Raw genomic sequence first — 22,856 nt, 5'->3', positions numbered from 1 at the left:
TTTGCAAAATTGTTTCTTTGTGGTTAACGCACGATAGGAAATAATGAACTGTCAAAACATTAAAATTTTTAGTTGTTGTTTACTGTGAGAGATAATAACAATCAATGTTTGCTGTGAGAGAGATGATGACAATATTGTTAGTTTGTAAGAAGGCAGTTTACGGTATTACAACATATGGCGAAATATCTACGTACTGGTGATTTCGCTTCGACCATGCGATGCCAGAACCGTCTATGACTCACGTACGTACGCATACGTGTGTACTAGTATGTTGATTGCTCCCCCATGATTGCACTCCCATGCATACTAGTATTGCATGCCATTAGAGTGATCGAACACGCGAAGATTAACCTGTGGGACTGAGTGAGGCATCAAGGGAGACGGTAAGGCCGTAGAAATCTCGTCTTTTGCGTCAAATTTAGGTGTAAGGACGATAATTCGTTTACTGACATAAGCTACCACTGGTACATTACCATACTCAGTAAAGGCACTGTATGTAATGTAGACATATTCTAGAGGCAGCTCTGAATCTTCAGCTTTCATGCCGCGATAGTAATATGTAGTCCCATATGTTACAAATGGTGTAGTTTGTGACATCCTCACACTAAGTTAAAAGTTATGCGTAGAATATCTAGGTCTATGCGGTGTGATCTAGAAATTTAGACAGGGCAACCCTGTCGCTGTACAGCTACTACAGAGAAGACGCGCACGGCGTCTGGTCGGGCTACCAACACTGCATTGCAGACCACAGTTTGCAAGAATTTGTGCTGTCATTTTGATTCTGTAGGCCTAGTCGGAAGTAAATTTACCACATCCAGAACTGTTCTCGTCATCACTTACATCAGTCGTAGTTTGTGTTTAATTCCACTTTCATTCATTTGTGCTAGTCTGAAAGAGCAGGCCAGGGTCCAGGTAATTTGAAGTTGTAGTGCGTTGAAGTGAAATTGAACTTTTAGTCTGAATTGTCCATTTCTTCATATGTTAAGACGTAAATTTTACACACGAGTCGAAGCACTGAAGTCCTTGAGATCAAGTATTTGGCAATAGACACTCACTGGTCTCACTTATTATTATTAGTAAAGAATCATTGAAACACTCAGTTTGAACGAGTTCACAGTAAACATCATGATAAAAACAGCTCTGCAATGTGTAACTATGCAGTAATGCAGATCATACGTGACCTGCTACTACAAAAGTCCGTCGCTGACGGCAGAGCCGAGAAAATGGAGTTTGAAGTCAAATCATCAAAATTGGTCAAAACAATCAGATTTCTGTTTTTGGCATAATTTTCTAGTCTAATGTTTTGTCTATCTTCTGCTGAAATTTCGAAGCTAAATGATCAAAGGAAAGGCAAGAAATCAGCGTTTTCCTGGGCCATGATTTTCCGACTTTCAATGCAACCGAAACGTGTCCGGAGATTTGGATTTAGCGCCGCAGCTAGACTCCGCCCCTAGCAACGAAGGAGTGATCTTACTGGTCAGTGCATGGCATCCTGATTACCGATTGGTCATGCGTAGACCGCTGGCGCTAAGCTTGAATGAACGTCGCGGAGGTCGTTAGGAGCATGCCTTCGATTGTCAAGCGCTGAAAACTGTCTCGCCTCCCTTTGATCATGATAGCGTCGGAAGGAAAACTTTGTGTTTTTCTCGAAACTCTGATTTCCTCAACCACTTGACATACGCTAATGAAATCAACAATATCTCCGCAACTGAGTACTTTTATGAGTTGTGCTATATATGAAATTAAAGTAGAAGAGTAAGGGAATAATGTCATGCCATTTTCAGAAAATTGTCCTCCCCCGACTTTCGGATCCTTTTGTTGTAGCGGGTCACATACATATGCAGAGTAGTGTGGTTCGTTGATAAATGAAAATATCACAAATCAATCGCAAAAGATAAGTAAATTCACCACACAACAAGTGTGCACAGATTTTCAAAGTGTTCATTTGTATAAATTGTAAGCAAGTGTCAAATTTGTAAATTCTTGGCCAAATTTTCTACAGTATGTATTCTCAGCTTTAATGTCCGTGACTTGTTTGTTTGTTTGTTTGTTTGTTTGTTTGTTCATTTTCCATCTGAGAAGATGGCTGGATAGCCCATATTCAGCTACTTTAAGCTGGTCTTCCATGGGGTCCAGTTGGATGTGAGGTGGGACCACTTCACCGAGTTAAACACCCTGCTTTTTGCGATGAATGAATGAAGCGGGATCTTTTACGTGCATGAGTTGTTGCTCTCTCATACACAGGACCTCCATTTTATGTTCTATCCCGAGGGACAGAGTGTTTTGCCTCTTGCTAGAGGGGACGGTATGCTTACACACAACATTGCTCAGTCCAGATTCGGGTTCGAACCCGGGCCACGAGATCGTGAGGCAGACGCGCTACCGACTGAGCCAACTCACCGCCCTTATAAGCCACTTATAAGGATGTGATTGGTCTGAAATATGTATCTAAATTTTACATGTACCTATGTGAAATAACTACCATGGTAAATGTTATCTGTTCATGTCCAAAGGAACCAGTACAGTTACATCAGTGGACACTTGCAAGTAGCGGCAAGATGGTGTGACCCCTGGGATCTTTTGTCGTCAAGAATCTTTTTTTTTTTGTAGTCAAGGATGGCTGTGAGAGAGTTTGTCGCAAAGCACCTTGAACTTCTGAATTTGGAACGTCAGGCAGAAGTGGAGCAGACGAGGTGAAAAGTTCTTGTCTTACGTGTATAGTTTTGGTTGAGAATGGGGATTCAGATTTAAACTTTTTTCGGAGACGTAGTATTTAGAAACCACTTGAAATACGAAACAGCATAAGATTTGAAGAGTACTGGTACCGGTAATCAAAGTTTATTCGATGAAAATCGTTACGCCTAACGTACATCAGTGACAAGTCGAGGAAATGTGCATTTTTTAGCTCACCTGAGCCGAAGGCTCAAGTGAGCTATTGCGATCGCTCTTCGTCCGGCGTCCGGCGTGCGGCGTGCGTCGTCCGTCGTGCGTCGTGCGTAAACTTTTATATTTTCATCTTCTTCTTGAGAACCCCTTAACCGATTTTCACCAAACTTGGCAGGTAGCATCCCTAGGGGGATAGGATCTCAATTTGTTCAAGTGGGCACCATACCCCACCTGGGGGCCCCAGAGGGGCCCAAATCCCCCAAAATTAAGGAATCTTAAAAAAAAATCTTCTTCTCTAGAACCAGAAGTGATAGAGCGAAGTTAATACTATGAATTAGTACATTGATGACTGTAGTTTCAAGTTTGTTCATGGCGGATCCAACGGAGGGGGGTGGGGAGGGGTCCTAATGGGGCCCAAATTGTACATTTTCATCTTTTTCTTGAAAATGCCATTATGAATTTTCACCAAAGTTGGCAGGTAGCATCCCTAGGGGGAAAGAATCTTATTCCCATCAAATGGGCACCATGCCCCACCTGGGGGGCCCCAGGGGGCCTAAATTTGGACCAAAATTGTAAATTTTCAGCTTTTTCTTGAAAACCCTATAGCTAATTTTCACCAAACTTTGCAGGTCGCATCCCTAGGGGGATAGAATCTCGATTCCATCAAATTGGCACCATGCTCCACCTGGGGGCCCAATGGGTTCCCCCCCCCCCTCCTGTAGGGAATCTTTACAGATTTTCTCTAGAACTGGAAGTGATTGAGCTTAATTAATACAATGAGTCAGTACACTGTATATTGATGACTGTTGTTTCAAGTTTGTTCATGGGAGAATCAGGGGTGCCCTCCCCACCCCCTTGGGACCCAAGGAAGCAGAATGGGATGGGGAGGGGGGGGGGGGGGGGGGGCAAATGCGGGCCTAAATTTTAATCTTTTTGCTGAAAACAACATAATGGATTTTCACCAAACTTGTCAAGTAGCATTCCCATAAGGATAAGATCTCAAAGTGTTTGAATGGGCACCATGCTTTCCTTGGGGGCCCCAGGGGGTCCAAACCTCCTAAATTAATGAATATTAAATAATATTTTTCTCTAGTTCTAATCAAAAGTGATAGGGCTTTCAGTCTTTTTTCCCAAGCTGCATAATCCAATGTTCTATTAAGTACAGTGTACTTGGCAGGTATTTTTACCAGCGTGATGGAATATGTAAATGGACACCATGCCCCCATTCTCACCGCTACCCCCACCATAAGTTTCCAATGTTCTCAGGTAAGAGCTGCAAGAATACATGGAAGGTGAACTTGCGATACTCAGGTGAGCGCGTGACCCGCGGGTCTCTTGTTTTTTTTCAAAAAGTAACATTTGTAAACTTCTCTTTATATTTTTTTACATTGTTCTATGCATGTGACATCATACACTGTAGTAGTCTTCTTTAATATCCAGCAGTGACTGAGCAGAAACTTCAAAAATTCATATCTTTTGAACAAGCTGTCTGATTTTCCTCAAACTCTCACTGATGTGTTCTACTAATATTGCTGCCATTTACTCAATCCAGAAATCTATGAAGGTAAACTTGTCCTTTATCTATTAGCCCTTTTTATTGTATGTATACCATTTCCTGCCAGGGGTTCTCATGGGTTGAGGTGATTGTCTTCTAAAAATTCATATTTTCTCATTGGTTTAGAATGTAATTCAAAATGATTTTATTTTTATGTCTGTGTATTTCTAGTGAACTTCTTGGGAAACTCTCCACTCGTGAGCTCGAGCGCCGGGGAATATGTCTCCTGAAACTCCACGTGGCCAGCCAGGCGACGGGCTTGTATGGAAGAGCCGTTCTGACCTTTGAACCTTCGAGGGTGCAGGGTCAAGAGGGCAAGTTGCCGGCGCACAACTTTGGATCAGGTATCGGTGAACAGTAAAGCAAAAACGGAGAATATGCCACAGTGTATTATATCAAAGATGTGTGCAGGGTTAAAGGAGTTTGATTTGCAAACCACTCAAAGGGGCACTGCACACAGGACGACACAACATTTGCTCCTGCGACAATTGCTCCGGTCTAATTTTCTCCAAGGACTTAGGGTTAGGATTAGAGTTGTGATAGGGTTTTAGGTTTAGATTGATGCGAGGATTATGATTGGGGTTAAGGTTATGTTTGCTGGTAGAATTTATGGCTTAGCATGCAGATATTTCATGGGAGCAATTGTTGTAGCAGCAAATGTCATTGAACTGCACACAGATCTACCAAGTCTCCATGATTCTGCAGGTTCCTAAAAACTTCCATACTCTTGTACCTTTCCATGTCTAGAGAATATAAAAATTCTCCTTATTCTGGAGGTGTTTTTGCTCATTAGAGTCCATGTATTAAAGGTCCTGTTTACCTTTGGGAGCAGTGATTTAAAAAATGTTCAAGATATCACATTTGATGCATATGTGTAGGTACATCTTACCATATAAAATTTTTGCAATTAAGCCTGAAGTATAAGGAGATTAAATTGTAACTGTATACGGTTTAGTCTGAAAACATTTAGTTCACATTTTGTGTATTTAACAATACTTAACATCAATTAAAAGGATTCAAATTTTGTGGTTGTTTCTATTCCTATACTCACATATTAAGAATTACTTTAAAGTGCTAATGCTGGGTTTTTGTTTCATGTGCAAAAGGGAAATTATGCCTTTGAGCAAGTATCTTCCAGATTACTCTTTGAGGTCTCCCTGATTTCAGTGGATGACTGTTGGTGAGCCCTATGCGCATGTTATGTCATGCTAAACCAATACTACATGGTGATGTTAAATGAGTTTGATCCTATCAGTTACAGACATTCTAAAGAAGAGAGAAGTGTTTGTTTTGTAGCAGGTAGGAGAGGAGAAAATGTTAATGAAATATTGGTCATCCTTCCCTGTTATTACGTCAGTCATTTGCTGCAGTTTCCGTCACGGCGTTTGATGTTGTTTTCCCCCTAAAGGTGATATTGCGGGCGTGAGCGTCTCAAATAGCGACACGACATCATCCTCCCTGCTGGCATCTGGCATCGTGTCAAAGGTCACAGCCACTAGCATCGCAGTTGCATTCGAGGAGAACGTGGAGGGGCTATCCAGGGGTCACGACAATACTTACAAACTGACCAAACTGGCCAATGATGTCACGTACAGAAGACTCAAAAGGTGAGTAGAATCTGCATGATAATTCTGTAGTCGTCATTAGTTTTGTTGAAGATTAATTTTCCCTTTTAAATAATCGGTTGATTTCTGTTGTTGCAATTTATCTCTCGGCTAGGAGAAATGCTGTACTTATCACAGAGTGTCATTTAAAAGCAAATTTTCATAGTTCATGAGCCATCACAATCAAAGTTTGATTTTACCTTCATGAGCTTTTGCCTACTGTTTGCATCAAGCCCCGTCCGACTGGCGTTGGGTCGCTGTAAATTGAGTATTGGCAGTTTTACTGTCCAGGGGATGAGTATTGCCCCATGTTGGGATTCACTGTGCTCACACTCCGGCTGGATGTTAATAGCCTCCCTCATCCATCCAGTGAAATTTTGCAGTTTCTTAACCCGTTGAGGACAGACTGATTTTGCTACAACACGCATTTCCCATAGACACTTGTCTGAGTATACTCGGGACTCGTCTTCAGCGGGTTAATCAAAAAGCCAGAATGTCAGCTCACTACTCAAAAAATAAGATTTCACCATATGGCCATACATTAAATTTATGCAACATGCTGTGACAGACTTTTGTATCTTTTAATTGTGGTGGTGATTGCCGTGGTGTGGGACAGAGCTCTCCATGAACTGGACGAATACAGGGCAGGCCCTGCAGTACGGCTCATAGAGGTTCTTTACGGGGAAGGGGAGATTGGGTCTCCCATGCGCCTTCCAGCCCCTGATGGAAACTCTGTGGGTGAGTTCAAAGGTCACTTGATGGGGGGGGGGGGGATTGGGAGTGAGGGGAGCATTAGCTTTTGTTTTATGGAGGCGCACAAAGTCAGTTATTAATCATTGTATCACTGTATCACAAGTATTTTTTTTTTCTGAATTTGGCAAGCAAAAGCTTTTGAAGTCACCTTTTTCACACTTAATTCCATTTTAGCAACTCTCAAACACTTTCGTGAAGAAGCCCCAATGCAAAGCAACACTAACACTTGATCGAACCAAGTTTTTGTTATTCCAGTGTATTTAAGTATGTGAATTAACCTGTACTGTTTCTTCAAGTGATTGTGTTTTATCAAGCCCTTTACCTGAAAGGTAACCTGATTTTCTACATCATTTGCTGATCCTTTTGGACTTCCTTTTCCAGCAAGTAGAACTAATGATCAGGCTAGTGTTCTGCAACAATTTGAAAATCTGCATTCTGATGAGGCAAGGACTCAAGACAGGTGAAATAGGTCAACCGAGTCAATTTTGAGTTTTCCATATTTTCTTAAAGAGCTATTCTTGAGTTTCTTGAGAATACATTATTCTTGAGTTCGGGATCATGAATTGAATGGGAAAGTGGGTTTTCAGCAGTTTTTCTACAACCCCTTTTTTGGTAGAGTATTGTGATCAGGTTTTTCTTAGAGGCCCCTTTCATTACTTGAAAATCCTTTGCACCCTCTTCACTTTCAACTCTAATAAGTTTTGAAAGGATGACACTACTGCTCTGAAAGTTGACATTTATCATGGTCATAATGTGGTAATAGACAATCTTCAATTTCAGCTTAATCTGATAATCCCTTAATCGTTGGTGCTACAATGGTTAACATCATGATTTTGTCCCATTCATGGCACAGTTAGTACGGCTTAGTAAAGATTAAGCACTTGTTAAAGGGTGTGTACAGTTCTGGTCGAGGTGAGGATTTAGCTTTTAACGTTTTGCGAGATATTCAGAAACCACTCTATGAGATGTCAAAGAGCATGCAGTTCTAAGGGGTATCAAAAGTTTATTCGATGAAAATCGGTTTTGAAATGGCTGAGATATCCAAAAACAAGGTGAAACAAAGAGATCCTAATAAAGTTGTGGCATGTCGCCTTTTATTATTAGCACTTTTTTGGATATCTCAGCCATTTGAAAACCAATTTTCATCAAATAAATGTTGAATCCTTCTTAAAATTACATGCTCTTTCATATTTCATAAGAGGCTTTTCATTATCTCACTTAGGAATGTTCAAAACATGAATCCCCACCTCAACCATTACTGTACAGTCCCTTTAAGCTCTGTACTTCAGAGCCTCTTTTCTCAGTTCACACTTTCCAGAGTGTGTGCTTTCTTTCTAATATTTATATAGGTTAGGAGAATCCATTTGAATTGAGTTATACATCATTTTAAAGCTTAGAGACTGCTCTTTCAGAATCTGTCCTTAATTAAAAATCCATGTCTGGCGACTTTTTGTTTGTTTTGTGGTGCAGGGTCACATTTACTGTCCTTTACTTCTTAACATGTATACTCCTGCCCCCAGAGTCTGAAGGACTGAAGTATTTCAATCAGAAGCTTAACGAGAGTCAGAGAGAGGCCGTGACCTTTGCCCTGTGTCAGCGAGAGGTCGCCGTCATCCACGGCCCACCGGGCACGGGCAAGACAACGACCGTGGTTGAAGTCATTCTGCAGGCTGTCAAACAGGGCATGAAGGTATGGATGTTGTTAGAGAAACTTGGCTTGGAAAGTCTGGACATCATAAAGATGCTTGGCATTTATATGGCAGATAACAGATAAGGTTTACATGTTGGTAGACAGCAGGTTTTCACAACTGAAAAAATAAACCCCCTCAAACCCCATTCCTACCCCTCTCAAAAAATGATTTGTGTATCCCTTAGAATGCACTCAATGTATTTATTTATTTCTTATACTGTGGATACATGTCTGTTGTTGACTCCAGCAAAAACACTACTCATTAGGGTTAGGCATACAACTAGTACTCTGTAGGCCTACTCTAGGATATGACTGTAAACGTGGACATTTTTGGGGTGTGGAAATGTTTGCACATTTCGTGCAACGTGAGCCTAATACGAAGTATGAATGCACCAGTAATCTGCCTGTTATTTGCAATACCATTTTATATAAAATTTTGATTCTGCAGATTAAAAAAAAAAACCCATGAAATTCATCATACCTCGCAGAGTGTGAAAAATTTCTTGCACAAATTTTTCTGCTGTCATGAATATAATTATGCATTTATGTTAAGTAAGTATAACCTGTTGAGCCCACGTGGGGCAGAGAGGAAGATTGGAGACTTGTGGGACTATGGCGCTCGAGGGGAGGAAATAAAGTTTCATTGTTGCCTTAAGAAAGTCTGGTACTAGTATGGTGGTGATCCGTTTGGTATCAGTGTTGTTACGTGTGACATGTTGAGTTGCTTTCATCTTTTCCTCTCCTCCGTAATCATGCTAATTACAGTACCCAAACTAGTAAAGAATTAGTTGTGAGTACAGTACAATCCACTATGACATAAAGCCATGGATAGCAAGTTAACCCTATTCTAACTGGGGGGGGGGGGTCAAATTGACCCCCCCTTGACGTTTCGCGCCACGATTTCGCAACGCGCAAAGATTTTGCCGCGTCGTTTCGTGACTTTTTCCATTGAAGTCTCCCGCATATTTTGAGACCAAATTTGCGATGTCCGGGTACACCGTTTTGAACTTACATAATGTTTTGCATATGCATGTCAACCAAAAAACAGCTCAAATTCATGATATCGTGTGCAAATCCAATGCAAATTGTGTTTTTTGGTTAAATTGATATAAATTAGATCATTTCAACTTTTAACCATTGAAATTAATCAATTCTAGTGTAGATAAGCCTGAAAAAGTGCCTGCAACAAATTTTGGCAAAAAAACAATAGAAAACAAAAGGTCGAAAAAACAATAAAATACATAAAAAAAAATTAACAAAACAATAAAAAACAAAAGAAATTGATTTTGATTGTGGTAATTTTTTACAAGAAAATTGTTTGATGTATCTTGAGGAATTCTGACACAAAAATTTAGCAATCCTCCAGTCTTTTTAATGGAGTTATAGGTGAAAATATGATTTCATGCACAAATTTGCATAATTAATTTATTAAAAATAGAAAGGCAATATTTTTCTATTGGATGACCATGTTGTCTTGTAGTTGACATCCAGCTCTATCTTCAGGCAAAATTTCGCGGCGATCGCACGATCGGCGGCCGAGATCTGAAGGGGGGGTCAAATTGACCCCCCCTCAGTAAAAACTTGGTCTCAAATAGCCCAGTTAGAATAGGGTTAAACTGTATTCCAATCATGTTAAAGAACAAATATACCATTTCATGCCCATCATCACAAATCCCCTCCTCAAGAAAGAAAGAAAGAAAGAAACAAGTGTTTTTGGACACACACACAAATCACCTGCAACTATTACTCTGTTATTATTTTCTTGTGTTTAAAATGTTGCTTAAATCCTGTTAACTGTTCTATGCTGTTAAATCCTTTGTTGAGAGTATTGATATAAAATCCTTCTTGTATTGGTTTTGTTGCTCTGAATCTTGACACCAGGTTTTAGCCTGTGCACCGTCTAACGTTGCCGTTGACAACCTGGTGGAGAGACTGGCCGCTGTGCCGTCCTGCCGGCCTGTCCGGCTTGGTCATCCGGCCCGTCTGCTGCCCACCATCCAGCGGTTCGCACTGGATGCTGTCCTGGCCACCAGCGACGGAGCGGCCATCGTCAGGGACATCCGACGGGACATTGATGGCGCATTGGTGGGCTTGGAATACTTTAAGGAGATCTTCTACCTTCTTTCTCTTCCCTCTCACACTTTCTCTCTCATTCTCTGTCTCTTCTTTTCTCGCTCTTGAGAGACTTACCTCGAGATGCACGCACACAGATGCACAGCATCAAAGACTGCCATAGCATCAAAGACTGCCATGATTTAAGAGTAGTGTTCATGTGCTTGCCAAAATTAGTTCCTGTTTGTCTGCAACAATTAATATACAGTTGATGCACAGGTTAGCTAAAGGGCATTAGTGGAGATGCAGCCCACTCAAGGGTATTACCAATGGTGTAACATGCACAGGGTGCAGCTGAGTACATTTTCCATGACATTGGAGTACGAGAGAGTGCACTGCATCTTCACTAATGTCACAAACTTACAATCTGTGCATTATTTGGTTTATAAAATGGTTCTATGAATGATTTCTCATTCACTGTTACTGGTAAGTACCAGTCAGCTGCATGGAAAACTTGCTCAAAAGCCAAAATGTCTGAAGAAATGTTGCCTAACAAACACTGAACATGAACTTAGAAATTGTTAACAGTAAATTTGCGGTATGAGCATCACTTTTTATCTCCTTGTCTAAAAATTCTTCCCCAGAGTCAGATGCGCAAGACGAAGGACAAGGATGAGAGGTATCGTCTCCGTGATGATGTGAGGTTCCTCCGCCAGGACCTCAAGTCGCGGGAGCAGCGTGCGATCCGAGACATCCTCACCGCGGCCGACGTCGTGCTGGCGACGAACACGAGTGCCTCAGCCTCCGGTCCCCTTGGTGCTCTGGACCAAGGCCACTTTGATCTGGTGGTCATCGATGAATGTGCACAGGTACCTGCTGTATACAGCTTTAAAAAGAATTCCCCCCCCCACCCCCGAGAGGAAACCCATGTTAAAGATCCTGTGTATAGCGCCCATCTTTTTTGTTCCCCTTGAGTGGCAGCTATTAACACGTTTGACTGTATCTACCATGTTTTTTTTTTTTCTTCTTCTTCTTCTTCCTGTTCAGTACAGTCCACCTCTGGTGTATCGTCATACTGTTGGCAGGCATTGTGTGGGCATGCTTATGTACAGTGCAGGTTAAAATACAGTGCACTCGCATTATAACGAAATTCCGGTTACAACAAAATAAAAATCCAGATTGCAAAATGATTGGCTCTCTGTTTTTTATTGTTTATTTGTTCGGTTACAACGAAATTTGGATATAACGAAAGAAAACTGCTGGTCTCGAGGATTTTGTTATAACGGGAGTCCACTGTAACTACTTTTTGAATACGTGCATGCAGCTAAAAAACACTTCATACCCATCTAGCGGAGTTGAATATCCTGCACCACTTGCTTAACTGAGCTAAAGTGGTGCAGCTGAAGACATTTTGGGGCAGAGCATTCCATAGTCTGATTGTGTCTGGGAAGAATGTCCTTTGGTAGCCAACAGTTCATGCATATGGAATAAAGAGCTTGTGAGAATGTCCACAGTTAGCTGTTGCTTAAGAAGGGCATATAATATCTTGGGATATGACAGTGAGTGAGTAGACAATACAAGACAGGTTTGAGCTCATTAAGTCTGCACAAAATCAAATTCAAAAGAAGTTGCCAATTTGAGTGTGAAACGGGAACTCTTGCCTTTTAAACATGTTGCCAATTCGAGATTCAGTCATAAATTTAGCAGTAAAGAAGTGACTAGAGATTCTACAACTGAAACAAACAGCACATTGCTCAAATAAGAAAATCTTTATATTCTATTCATTTATTCACTTTCTTTGTTATTTTATTTTTTTTTACTCTTGATGAAACAGTAGCAATGAATGGTACATAATAGTACACATTGCACAAACCGCAGAATGTGTTTGCTGGGACTTCATGGATTTAAAAGGTTATCCTGTAAGTATTCAGAACCAGATATCACAAGATCTGATGGATTAATTATATGTCGTCACTTTGCCTTGTTGCAGTCGTTGGAGGCAGCCTGTTGGATTCCTCTCCTCAGCGCTCCCAGGTGTCTGCTGGCTGGGGACCATCGCCAGCTCCCAGCCACCATCATGTCGCAGAAGTTAGTACTGGATGCGATTAACCACACCCCTTTCATACTCGATTCTTAACCCTAACCAGGCTGGGCTTTTTGGGGTGTTCTGTAGCCGGGGGAGGGTTGATTCAACCCCCTCCCCCACCCTCCCAGGTAGATTTGAGTGAAGTTTATACTCTGGAAAAACAGTGACTGTTGTGTAAATACTTCAGTGTCTGAAATAGTATAGATTTTCTTACCTTTAGGTCAGTCCAAATTAGAATTATTGCAAAAACTGAAATTCAAGGTGTATCATGTTATGTCTCTTCAATTATTGTCTGAATTTAATCATCATTCTTTCACAAGGGCGGCTGAAGAGGGCTTGGCAACATCACTAATGGAACGCATCATTGATCTCCATGGTAACCGCGTGGTGCGGATGCTGACCACGCAGTATCGGATGAACGACAGCATCATGCAGTGGTCATCTGACCAGCTCTACGACGGGAAGCTGGAATCACACGAGACTGTGGCTGGCCACCTTTTGAAGTATGATGCTAAGTTCTGGGGTCATTTTTGGATGGTGGGGGTCGGGCTTGAATAAATTTTCTTCCAAGACATAACATACTGAAACTTGCAGTCCACGAGCATATACCTTTACTTTAATTACTGAGGGACGTAAAGATGCTGCAACTAAACGAAACTTAAGACAGTGGTGAGCGATCCTAAAGAAAGCTCAAATTGTATATTTGTTGCTGTGTGCTTATTCGGCTCTGAAATTTAAAAAATGAAGGAGAAGGTTGTGTAAAATCAACTGGCATGATTTGAAAACATGTGACCCGCTACAACAAAAGGATCCTAAAGTCGCTGACGGCTGAGCCGAGAAAATCGAGTTTGAAGTCACATCATCAAAATTGGTCAAAACAATCGGATTTCTGTTTTCGGCATAATTTTGTAGTCTAATGTTTTGTCTATCACATGCCGAAAATTGGAAGCTAAATGATCAAAGGAAAGGCAAGAAATCAGCATTTTTCTAGGCTATGATTTTCCGACTTTCAACTTAACAGAAACGTGTCCGAAGATTTGGATTTAGCGCTGCAGCTAGACCAGCAACGAGGGAGAGATCTTATTGGTCGGTGCGTGGCATCCTGATTACTGATTGGTCGTGCTAGACCGCTGGCGCTAAGCTTGAATGAACATCACGGAAGTCGCTAGGAGCATGGCTTCTATTGTCAAGCGGTGAAAACTTTCTCGCCTCCCCTTGATCATTATAGCGTCGGAACGAAAACTGTGAAGGCGTTTTTCTCGAAACTCTGATTTCCTTAACAACTTGACTGCGCTAGTTCTAATAAAATCATCGATATCTCTGCAACCGAATACTTTTATGAGTTGTGTTATATATGAAAGAAAAGAAGAAGAGTAAGGGAATAATGTCATGCCATTTTCAGAAAATTGTCCTTCCCCGACTTTCGGATCCTTTTGTTGTAGCGGGTCACATATAATTTTCTCTTTTGTTTTTGTGTCTACGTTACACATTAATTACTATGCTTATTTGTTGGTGAACATATTCCATGAAATTTTTCGCCTGGAAATCATACAAGGATACAAGTATTTTTCACAGTATCACATAGAATCTATGAATTCTTGAAATTTTGGAAACCATTACTGGTATCAATATCTACAAGTCCGAGCACTTGGATGCCCTGAAGATCCAGTGTAATCTGGTAATGATTCATGTTACTGGGTGTGGCTTCTTTTCTTCCCGTGTTACCATCTTTGCCCCCGTATCAGGGCAGTTACCCCCATGAGGGCAATTTCCCCAAAGCTAAATACTGGTTAGTACAAAGGTTTAGTGAAAGGGTTAGGTTTTAGGGTCGGATTTTGGGTTAGGGTTAGAATTAGGCTCAGGACTAGGGTGAGGGTCAGGGGAAGGGTCCGGGGTGATTGCCCAGGGGGTAATTGCCCTAAACCCCTGTGCCCCCATCTTTCTATCTCCAGAGATCTTCCCAGTGTGGAGGAGAACGAGAACACCAACCTGGCACTCCTCCTCATGGACACGGCGGGATGCGACATCACGGAGCTTGAGCTGGAGGAGGAGGTTTCCAAGGGCAACGAAGGTAAGAGCCAGTGGTGAGAGTCGATGATGATGATGATCTTATGGTGCCGACAGTCATGATGGTGGTACTGGTAATAGTGATGAAAATGATGGTGGTGTTGGTAATATTGATGATGATGATGATGATGATGATGCTGATGTTGCTGAAAAAAGTGACAATACTGGTGATGTTTAGAATGACGCCAATTTGTACTGTTAGTGATGATGATGATAGTGATGGTACTGATGATGCTGATGGAAAAAAAAATGGCAATACTGATGACAGTTACAATGATTCCAATTATCACTCGTGATAATAATGGAGGTTGTGAGGATGATGGTGGTGGTGATAGTGTTGTTGATGATGGTCAAGGTAGTAGTAGTGGCTATAGTGATGATGGTGATGGTGATGATGATGATGATGGTTGTAATGATGATGATGATGACGATGATGCTGTTTAGAATGACTCCAATAATTACTGTTAGTATTTATGATGATAAAAAAATGGACAATACTAATGTTTAGAATGACTCTGGTGATCACTCATAGTGACAATGATGGAGGTCTTGATGATGATGGCAGTAATAGGAGAAGATGGTGATGATGGTGGTGATGGTAATATGTGTTTGTTGGAAATGAAATGACAACGATGTAAGTTGAACCTAATACCTATGATGATGATTCCAGCAGATTATTAGGAATGTGATTATGGTGAAACAGAATATTTTTGTGACATAAAATTTTCGTGAATTGGAGCCGATGGCCTTTTTTGTGGCATGAAAATTTAGCGAGTTGCTTCAAACATTTAGTGCATATAATGTAGAACTTTTACACGCAAATGCGTGAATCTAGGCTCCTGTAAAAATGTTCAAAATTAAGATGCAAACAAGCATTCCCCCCCTTTTTTTATTAAAATTTTTTTTTTTTTTTACAATAGATATGCATATCTCCCATCTTTGTTTATTTCATTAATTTTGAATATTTTTTGTTTCAGGTGAAGCCGATCTGGTGGCTCACCATGTCGACAACCTCATCTCCAGTGGACTCACGCCTGCGCAGGTCTGTGTCATCGCACCTTACAACCTGCAGGTGGACCTCCTACGGCTGAGGTTGTCAGCCAAGTACCCCGGCCTGGAGATCAAGTCTGTGGACGGCTTTCAGGGCCGGGAGAAGGAGGCCGTCGTCATCTCACTGGTTCGCTCCAACGACAGAGGTGAGTGGGGTATACTGAATACGCCATATATTTAGCGAGTCTAAATTTTCCCAAATCGGAACTTCCTGACGATTTTGCGGGTGGTTCAGTTTGCGATTGTGTAGTCCTGTCCCAAACGGAGAAATGTATACAAGTGCGTCACATTCACGCAGATGCGCTGTTGATGTCATTTTTCTTTTACTTTGAGAAGAAACAGAATGTGTGCTGTTGTTGCTTTTTTTTTCCAAAAGATGAATAGATAGTTGGCTTAAACAAGAGTTGGATAGACAGATTGATTTTATTAAAAGAGGCAGAAGTAAAGGTGGTTATGTGATGAGTGACGAGAGATAAGCTACTTTTAATGTATGGGATAGGTAAATAGATGGTCAGTAGATAGATTGATAGATGCACAGATAGCTGGATTGATTGACTGATTTATAGATGGGTGAATAGATTGAGGGATGGATGAATTGGTAATTAGATTGATAGAGAGGAAGACAAAGATAGGAAGAGATAGAGATAGGAAGAGAAATAGAGAGGGACATAGGAAGAGATTGATAAATAAAGAGATAGGAAAAGAGAGAGATAGGGACAGAGAGATTGTAAGAGAGAGATGGAAAGAGAGGGAGAGATAGGAAGAGAGAGAGATAGAGAAAGCTGGGGAGATATATATATATATATAGAGAGAGAGAGAGGGATATAGTAAGAGAGATAAGGGAGAGACAGAGATGTAGGTGAGATAAACGCAGAAGTAGGAAGAGAGATATCAATAAATGAAATAAGTGAAAAAGAGAGAGATAGAGAGAGATAAGCAGGTGCAGAATATAGAAAGAGACAGAAGACAAAATATGTGACCCTGCATCACAAAACCAACAAAAAGTTGCCAGACATGGATCTTTAGTTTGAAGAGCAGACTCTGAAAGAGAGCAGATTTTAAGCTTTAAAATGATATGAAACTCAATTTAAGTGGACTCTCCTAACCTATCCTAATATTGGAAAGAAAGCGCACACTCTGGAAAGTGTGAACTGAGAAAACGGGCTCTAAAGTACAGGGTCTATTCAAGCGCTTAATCTTTGCAAAGCTGTGCTAGCTGTGCTATGAATGGGACAAAAAACAGGATGATAGACATTGGAGCAACAACAATGAAGGGATTATCAGATTAAGCTGAAATTGAGCATGCTTTATCAACACATTATGTAGTTAATTAGTGCCAACTTTTTATGCAGTAACATCATTCTTTCTAAAGTTATTGGAGTTGAAAGTGAAGAGTATGGACAGGGCTTTTAAGAAATGAAAAGAAAACTCTATGAGAAACACCTAATCACAACTATTCCACCAAAAAGTGTTTGAGAAAAACCGCTAAAAACATATTTTATGATCCTAAACTTTAGCATAACATAGAAAAAGACGTGCTAGTTCAGAAAATATGAAAAACTCAAGATTGGCTAGGTTGACCCATTTCACCTTTTATCAGTCCTAACACAAAATCAGTGCATGTGACTTTTTGTTCGTTTTGTGATGCTAGGTCACATGTGACAAAAATATATTTTGATGCAAGGTGAGAAGAATGGAAGAGCAGCTCCTAATCTTTCCTCCCTTTCCAGGTGAGGTGGGCTTCCTGACCGAAGACCGGCGCATCAACGTCGCCATCACGCGGGCGCGACGCCACCTGGCCGTCGTCTGCGACTCGGAGACCGTGGGCAAGCATGCCTTCCTTCGTAGTCTCCTGGACTACATGACGGAGCACGGGGAGGTGCGGACAGCGTTTGAGTACGAGGAAGGTGACGACCGAGATACTCTTCTCAGCTTGTATCACACTAGGCTTAGGGTGTGTGACTGGGTGATCCACCAAAGTTAAATGTCACTGCAGTTTGATATCGTATATGTGCACCAGAACGTTGCAGCTGTCAATACTATAAATACTATAATTGTTACTACTACTACTACTACTAACTACGTTTTGTGCTCCTACTACTACTACCACTACTACTACTACTACTACTACTACTACTACTACTAACTACTACTACTGCTACTACTACTACTACTACTACTACTACTACTACTACTACTACTACTACTACTACTACTACTACTACTACTACTACTACTACTACTACTACTACTACTACTTCTACTACTACTTCTACTACTATCCCTACCTCTACTACTAATACTACGACTACCATGACCCCTATGTTACTACTGCAAGTGCTATCATTATTATTATGACTACTTGCTGCTGCCGCCGCTGATACTATTACTGCTACTTTAGATTCAACTGCTACTGCTATTGATGGTCTTATGACTACAACGTCCATTTATGCCATCATTGATTTTGCCACAATACACCCACAAACACTGATAATATTGTTTATTGTACCAGTAGCACTGCTAGTAAGTTGAGGACTCAAGTGTTTGAAAAAAAAAACCAGCAACAACAACAACAGAGAAAGTCTGATCTCACAGAGCTACTGTGAGTACATATAGTGCGTGAAATATGATCACATGTTGCTATAGCAACCACTATGTTCTCCGCTCTTTGAGAAGAAGGTTGATATGGGGCAAACTTTTCACCCCTCCACACAGTCCTGGAGTCGGGCTCCAGCGCCCCTCGGCCAGACCATCTCGTCTTCAAGTCCAAGAGGCCTGCCTCCTCCTCCAAGTCGGCCGGAGCGAGGCCCAGGGACTACCGAGGATGTCAGCAGCGGCAGAGGCATGAGAAGGGCAAAGGTCATAGTTCAGTGGATCCAGCTCAAAGGTCAGGGGACTAAACTTTCTTGCATGGTTGGAAATCATTTGAAGCCAGAATCTATTGTTCCAGAGAGAAATACATGTATGAATACTGAAATGTTGTTCAGTAGTCACAGTAACCACCTAAACCCAATTTTCTTGGGGAAAAAAGTAAAAGAAAAGAAAGACATTATAATTGTTCATATATTCTATTTTAATGTTAAGAATACTTCTTGAAGGAAATAAGCAAATGATTAGATTGGCGAAGATATCAAATGAGTAAAATTTATATGACAATAAAATAGTTGTATTTTTGAAGAAAAAAAAAAATTTTTCTCCAGGCATTTATGCGTTGGAGCAAACTCATGAGGGATCAGTTTTCTTCAAGGCAGATACTCTCAAGGAAATTCAGAAAGTTGTGAGCAAGATTCAAGGTTTCAAGCAAGCCATGGATAGATTTTTATGTATGATTGCCACTAAACAAGATCATTAAATTTACTCCTTCTTTGAGCAGAATAAATGACCAATTGTGACAAGTCACACTCCTGCCTATGTGATGATATGGCGTTCATGAAGAAAAAGTTATTCAGAATCATTTACAGTTTAAATAAGGAAAAATGCGTACAGGTAATGATTCAAATCTGAATTCTGGGGCACGTTTACCAGCAGTATGAATATTTATATTATCTTTCTATTCTTGTTGCTTGTTTGTTTATTTTGCTTGTATTTGAAAAGTTTTAATGTAAAAACAGATAGATCTATTTGTATCAATATGAAATTTATATATTAAAGCTACCAAAAAAAAAGAGAAATTGATTGAATGTGATGGTTTTCATAATATTTGTAAAGGCATTCCCTGTTAATGATAGGCAACAAGTGCAGTAGATCATTGAAGAGATTTTTTTTTTTTTATTATTATGATCCCAATTTAAAAAGACTGAGATTAGCATTTACTGTATATGCCATATATTTCTTGGGTGCTGTGTGCAATTTTAACAAGCAAAGATATTTGCTCCGATCCTGACATGAATGTGACTTGCACATGGACATTTCCCATTCTTACTGTACTCTGCGATCACAAATTCTGATTCGCAAAAAATAAGACTCTAAATATATGGCGTATAAAGAATTTATTTTTGCATTGCATCTCTTCATTTGCAGGAGTAAAGAAGATGCCACTTTCAGGAATGAGGTGAAGAGAAGACTGGCTGAGTTTAGGAAGGAAACGGCGGAACGGATCGTCTCCTTCCCGACTTCGCTGAATTCCCATCAGAGATTTGTCGTCCATGAAGTAAGTGTCAATGCTGAAAACGAGTTCTGGTATACCCCTGTAGGACCTGTCTGGATCATGCTCCCACATCAATTAAGTGACAGGAATTTGTGTAAGTTCATTATATATTAAGATATATATAACATTATAACAGCCACTCTTTTGGCCTCCCGTTGGTGGCCACTATAGACAGCTTTGACTGTATATTATCACCTCAACACCAAAATCACCATCTCCATTCAAACTCTCAAAATATTGTTTTTGATATTGTTCCTGTTGATTTGCCGCTCTTGTATTATCTACCTACAAATAACTTTGTGCTTTATCTGATCTGACTCTTGACATCCAGCTTGCAGAGGGCCTTGGACTCTTTCATGTCAGTACAGGGGTGGCTGCAGACCGGCACATTGTTGTCACCAAGGAAAAGGGGGAGCTTCCTGCACAGCCAGAGAGGGATCCACCCCACGCGGGCGACCTGCCACCCCCGAGCAGTAATGGATGTGCCGACACAAACCTGACCGTGGACCTGGATGTCGATGTGGAGGAATTTGTTGCAGAGGTTCGGACAGAGAATGTGATGGAGAATTTATCGGACGAAGACAAAGAGAACGAGGAATGTGTGGAAGTGGAGGCAGAGGAGCGTAAGGAGGCTAGTGTGGAGAAAGCCGAGATGGAAGGAACAAAGGAAAATGTCAGAGAGGATGCAAAAGAAGATTTGGACAAGTCAAACTCTTATTTGCGAAAGTGCCAGTATTGCCCCAAGAAACTTCCCCCGGGAAATCTGCTTCTGCACGAGATCAGGTGCGAAAAAATCTGCGAGGAGAAGGAACGGCAGAACTCCGCGGCTGCTGGCGGGCGTCGCCGTCGCAACCGGGCGGAGACGAAGGCCAAACAGAAGCACACCCTCGAAGACGCGAAGGAGGAGGAGGACTTTGACTCACTGGTGGCGCTTGCCGTGGAGCGGGACAACCGCTGCAACTTCGTCCGCTGTCGGGAGAAGATCGCCCTCACGGGGCAGTGGTGCCCGCACTGCGCCAAGCGCTACTGTTTTCGTCACCACGTGCCCGAAGTGCACGGCTGTGAGGAGGCGGCGCGTGCCCACGTCCGGCACCAGACGTTGAAGGCAGGCGTAGTGACCAACGGCAGTGGGGGGCCACGGGAAAAGCGTGTAGACCCCGCACACCGGGCCAACCTGCAGAAGAAGATGGACCGTCGCCTTGGACAGCTCGGGGAACAGCGACAGAGAAAGCAGAAGAAAAAGTAGTTCCTTGCTTATGTAATCACTTACAATTAAAACTCATCATCCCTTGTAGTGTGCTGATAGGAAATAATTGTTAAAAGTATCACATATTCATACAACCCTCATTAAAGTTGAACAAACTTCTAGTTCCTGTCTTTCATGTCATTGATATCAATTACAAGAGCTATACAGTGCACTCCCGCTATAACGAACACGGTCATAACGAAATTCCGGTTATAACGAAATAAAGATTACGGCCGCAATGATATCCTCTCTATGTTTTTTATTGTTTATTTGTTTGGCTATAACGAAATTTCGATATAACAAAAGAAAACTGCCGGTCCCGAGGACTTCGTTATAACGGGAGTCCACTGTATTTTCAGAGAAGTCTTTACAGGTGTATGTCAAATTCTCAACTGAAATCAAGGCTGATGTGTTTTTGGATTGAGACCATCAGTTTAAATCATTCAATGTGATTTGCTTTCAATAAATCATGTCAACAGACCTCCCAACTATTCTGCATTTGGAGGAAATAATCTGAATTTTGACCATTCCCAGCTCTTGTTTCATTAGGATTTTCATATTTTTCTTGATAATTTTACAGTGTACTCCCGTTATAACGAACACAGTTATAACAAAGTTCTGGTTACAATGAAGTAAAAATTTGGGCCGCAACATTATCCACTCTGTGATTTTTTATTGTTTATTTGTTCGGTCATAACAAAATTTTGATAAAACGAAAGAAAACTGCCGGGCCCGAGGACTTTGTTATAAGGGGAGTCCATTGTACTACTTACTCCTATGGGAACTGCTCTTTTGTACCTACTTTTGAGCCAAATTGTCCCCGTTTTTCAGTTTTAAAGGTTTGGAGGTCTGTGTCAATGAGCCAAGTGTTGTTCTGTTAATAGTGAAAGTCTCGACTCAAGTCAAGTCATTTGTAGTAAACTGCCTGGTAACCCTGAAATGAGTGCCCCTGATGCCATTTAACCCTTTCTGTGCTACTTGTAGGAACTTTGGACATGATGTATAATGCTATGGGGCTTTCTGTGGAAATTGGCGCTCCAAGCACACACAGGGTTGAGGAAACCAGTGGCAGTTACACAAATGCTCTATGTGTCCGTCCTATTTAGCAGTGAGTGAGTCAGTACAATGCATAACTAGTTCCTCATCATGTATAGGGCTATTTACAATGACTTGGTAGCTAGGGGTAATTTTGACATAGTAATCACAGCAGTGTCCTCGCTGGGGTGACAAGACCTTGTATCTGAAATTTTTGGTGGAAATGACTTTTTTGGATTGATGGTCAAATAATGGGTTAAGTGATGTCCTGTCCAAATCCCAACTGTCTTACTCCAAAAATGAAGCCACCATGGCATGTCAAAGGAAAGGCTGTCCCATTCGCTATAGTGCTTTGGCCGCTATGTTTTTTTACACTCCTGAACATTTGACATATAGATACATGGTCTTGTTGCCCCAGCGACGGTATGTCATTGCTGTAGGTTTTCAGCTTAACCCCTCGAAGACGAGTCCCGAGTATACTCTGGCAAGCGTCTATGGGAATGCATGTAGTAGCAAAATCAGACCGTCCTCAAACAGGTTTCATTGTTGCTGTGCCAATCGAGGGCGAGTGAGGAAGAATCAAGTGCAGATCAACCAACCCTGTAGACAGAACTTACATTACTGTATACGCCATATATTTCGCGAGTCTAAATTTTCGTGAATCGTAAATTCCGGACGATTTCAA

At 41.2% G+C, this 22,856-nt stretch overlaps 1 protein-coding gene across 1 annotated transcript; it reads left to right on the top strand.

Annotated features, from left to right (window-relative positions):
- Positions 1-354: 354 nt before the first annotated feature.
- On the top strand, positions 355-21,494 carry LOC140226371 (DNA-binding protein SMUBP-2-like). The gene is made up of 16 exons (XM_072306854.1): positions 355-383; positions 2,514-2,693; positions 4,613-4,785; positions 5,850-6,048; positions 6,662-6,779; positions 8,321-8,488; positions 10,370-10,573; positions 11,185-11,409; positions 12,531-12,628; positions 12,947-13,129; positions 14,579-14,697; positions 15,671-15,889; positions 17,474-17,650; positions 18,459-18,630; positions 19,764-19,893; positions 20,222-21,494. The coding sequence occupies exons 2-16, from the start codon at positions 2,617-2,619 to the stop codon at positions 21,134-21,136; spliced, it is 3,177 nt and encodes a 1,058-aa protein (XP_072162955.1). The 5' UTR covers positions 355-383; positions 2,514-2,616; the 3' UTR covers positions 21,137-21,494.
- The last annotated feature ends 1,362 nt before the right edge of the window (positions 21,495-22,856 follow it).

This window comes from Diadema setosum, chromosome 3 (assembly GCF_964275005.1).
Source record: "Diadema setosum chromosome 3, eeDiaSeto1, whole genome shotgun sequence".
NCBI classification, from domain to species: Eukaryota; Metazoa; Echinodermata; class Echinoidea; order Diadematoida; family Diadematidae; genus Diadema; species Diadema setosum.
The sequence above is the reverse complement of the archived record's forward strand: the minus strand, read 5'-3'. Positions and strand labels throughout refer to the sequence as shown.

Excerpts from the sequence above, each read along its gene's own strand:
- LOC140226371 (XM_072306854.1), top strand. The coding sequence starts at position 2,617 with ATGGCTGTGAGAGAGTTTGTCGCAAAGCACCTTGAACTTCTGAATTTG. Across the intron at positions 15,890-17,473 it reads GGTTCGCTCCAACGACAGAG|GTGAGGTGGGCTTCCTGACC; the intron begins GTGAGTGGGGTA and ends CTCCCTTTCCAG. Across the intron at positions 19,894-20,221 it reads AGAGATTTGTCGTCCATGAA|CTTGCAGAGGGCCTTGGACT; the intron begins GTAAGTGTCAAT and ends CTTGACATCCAG.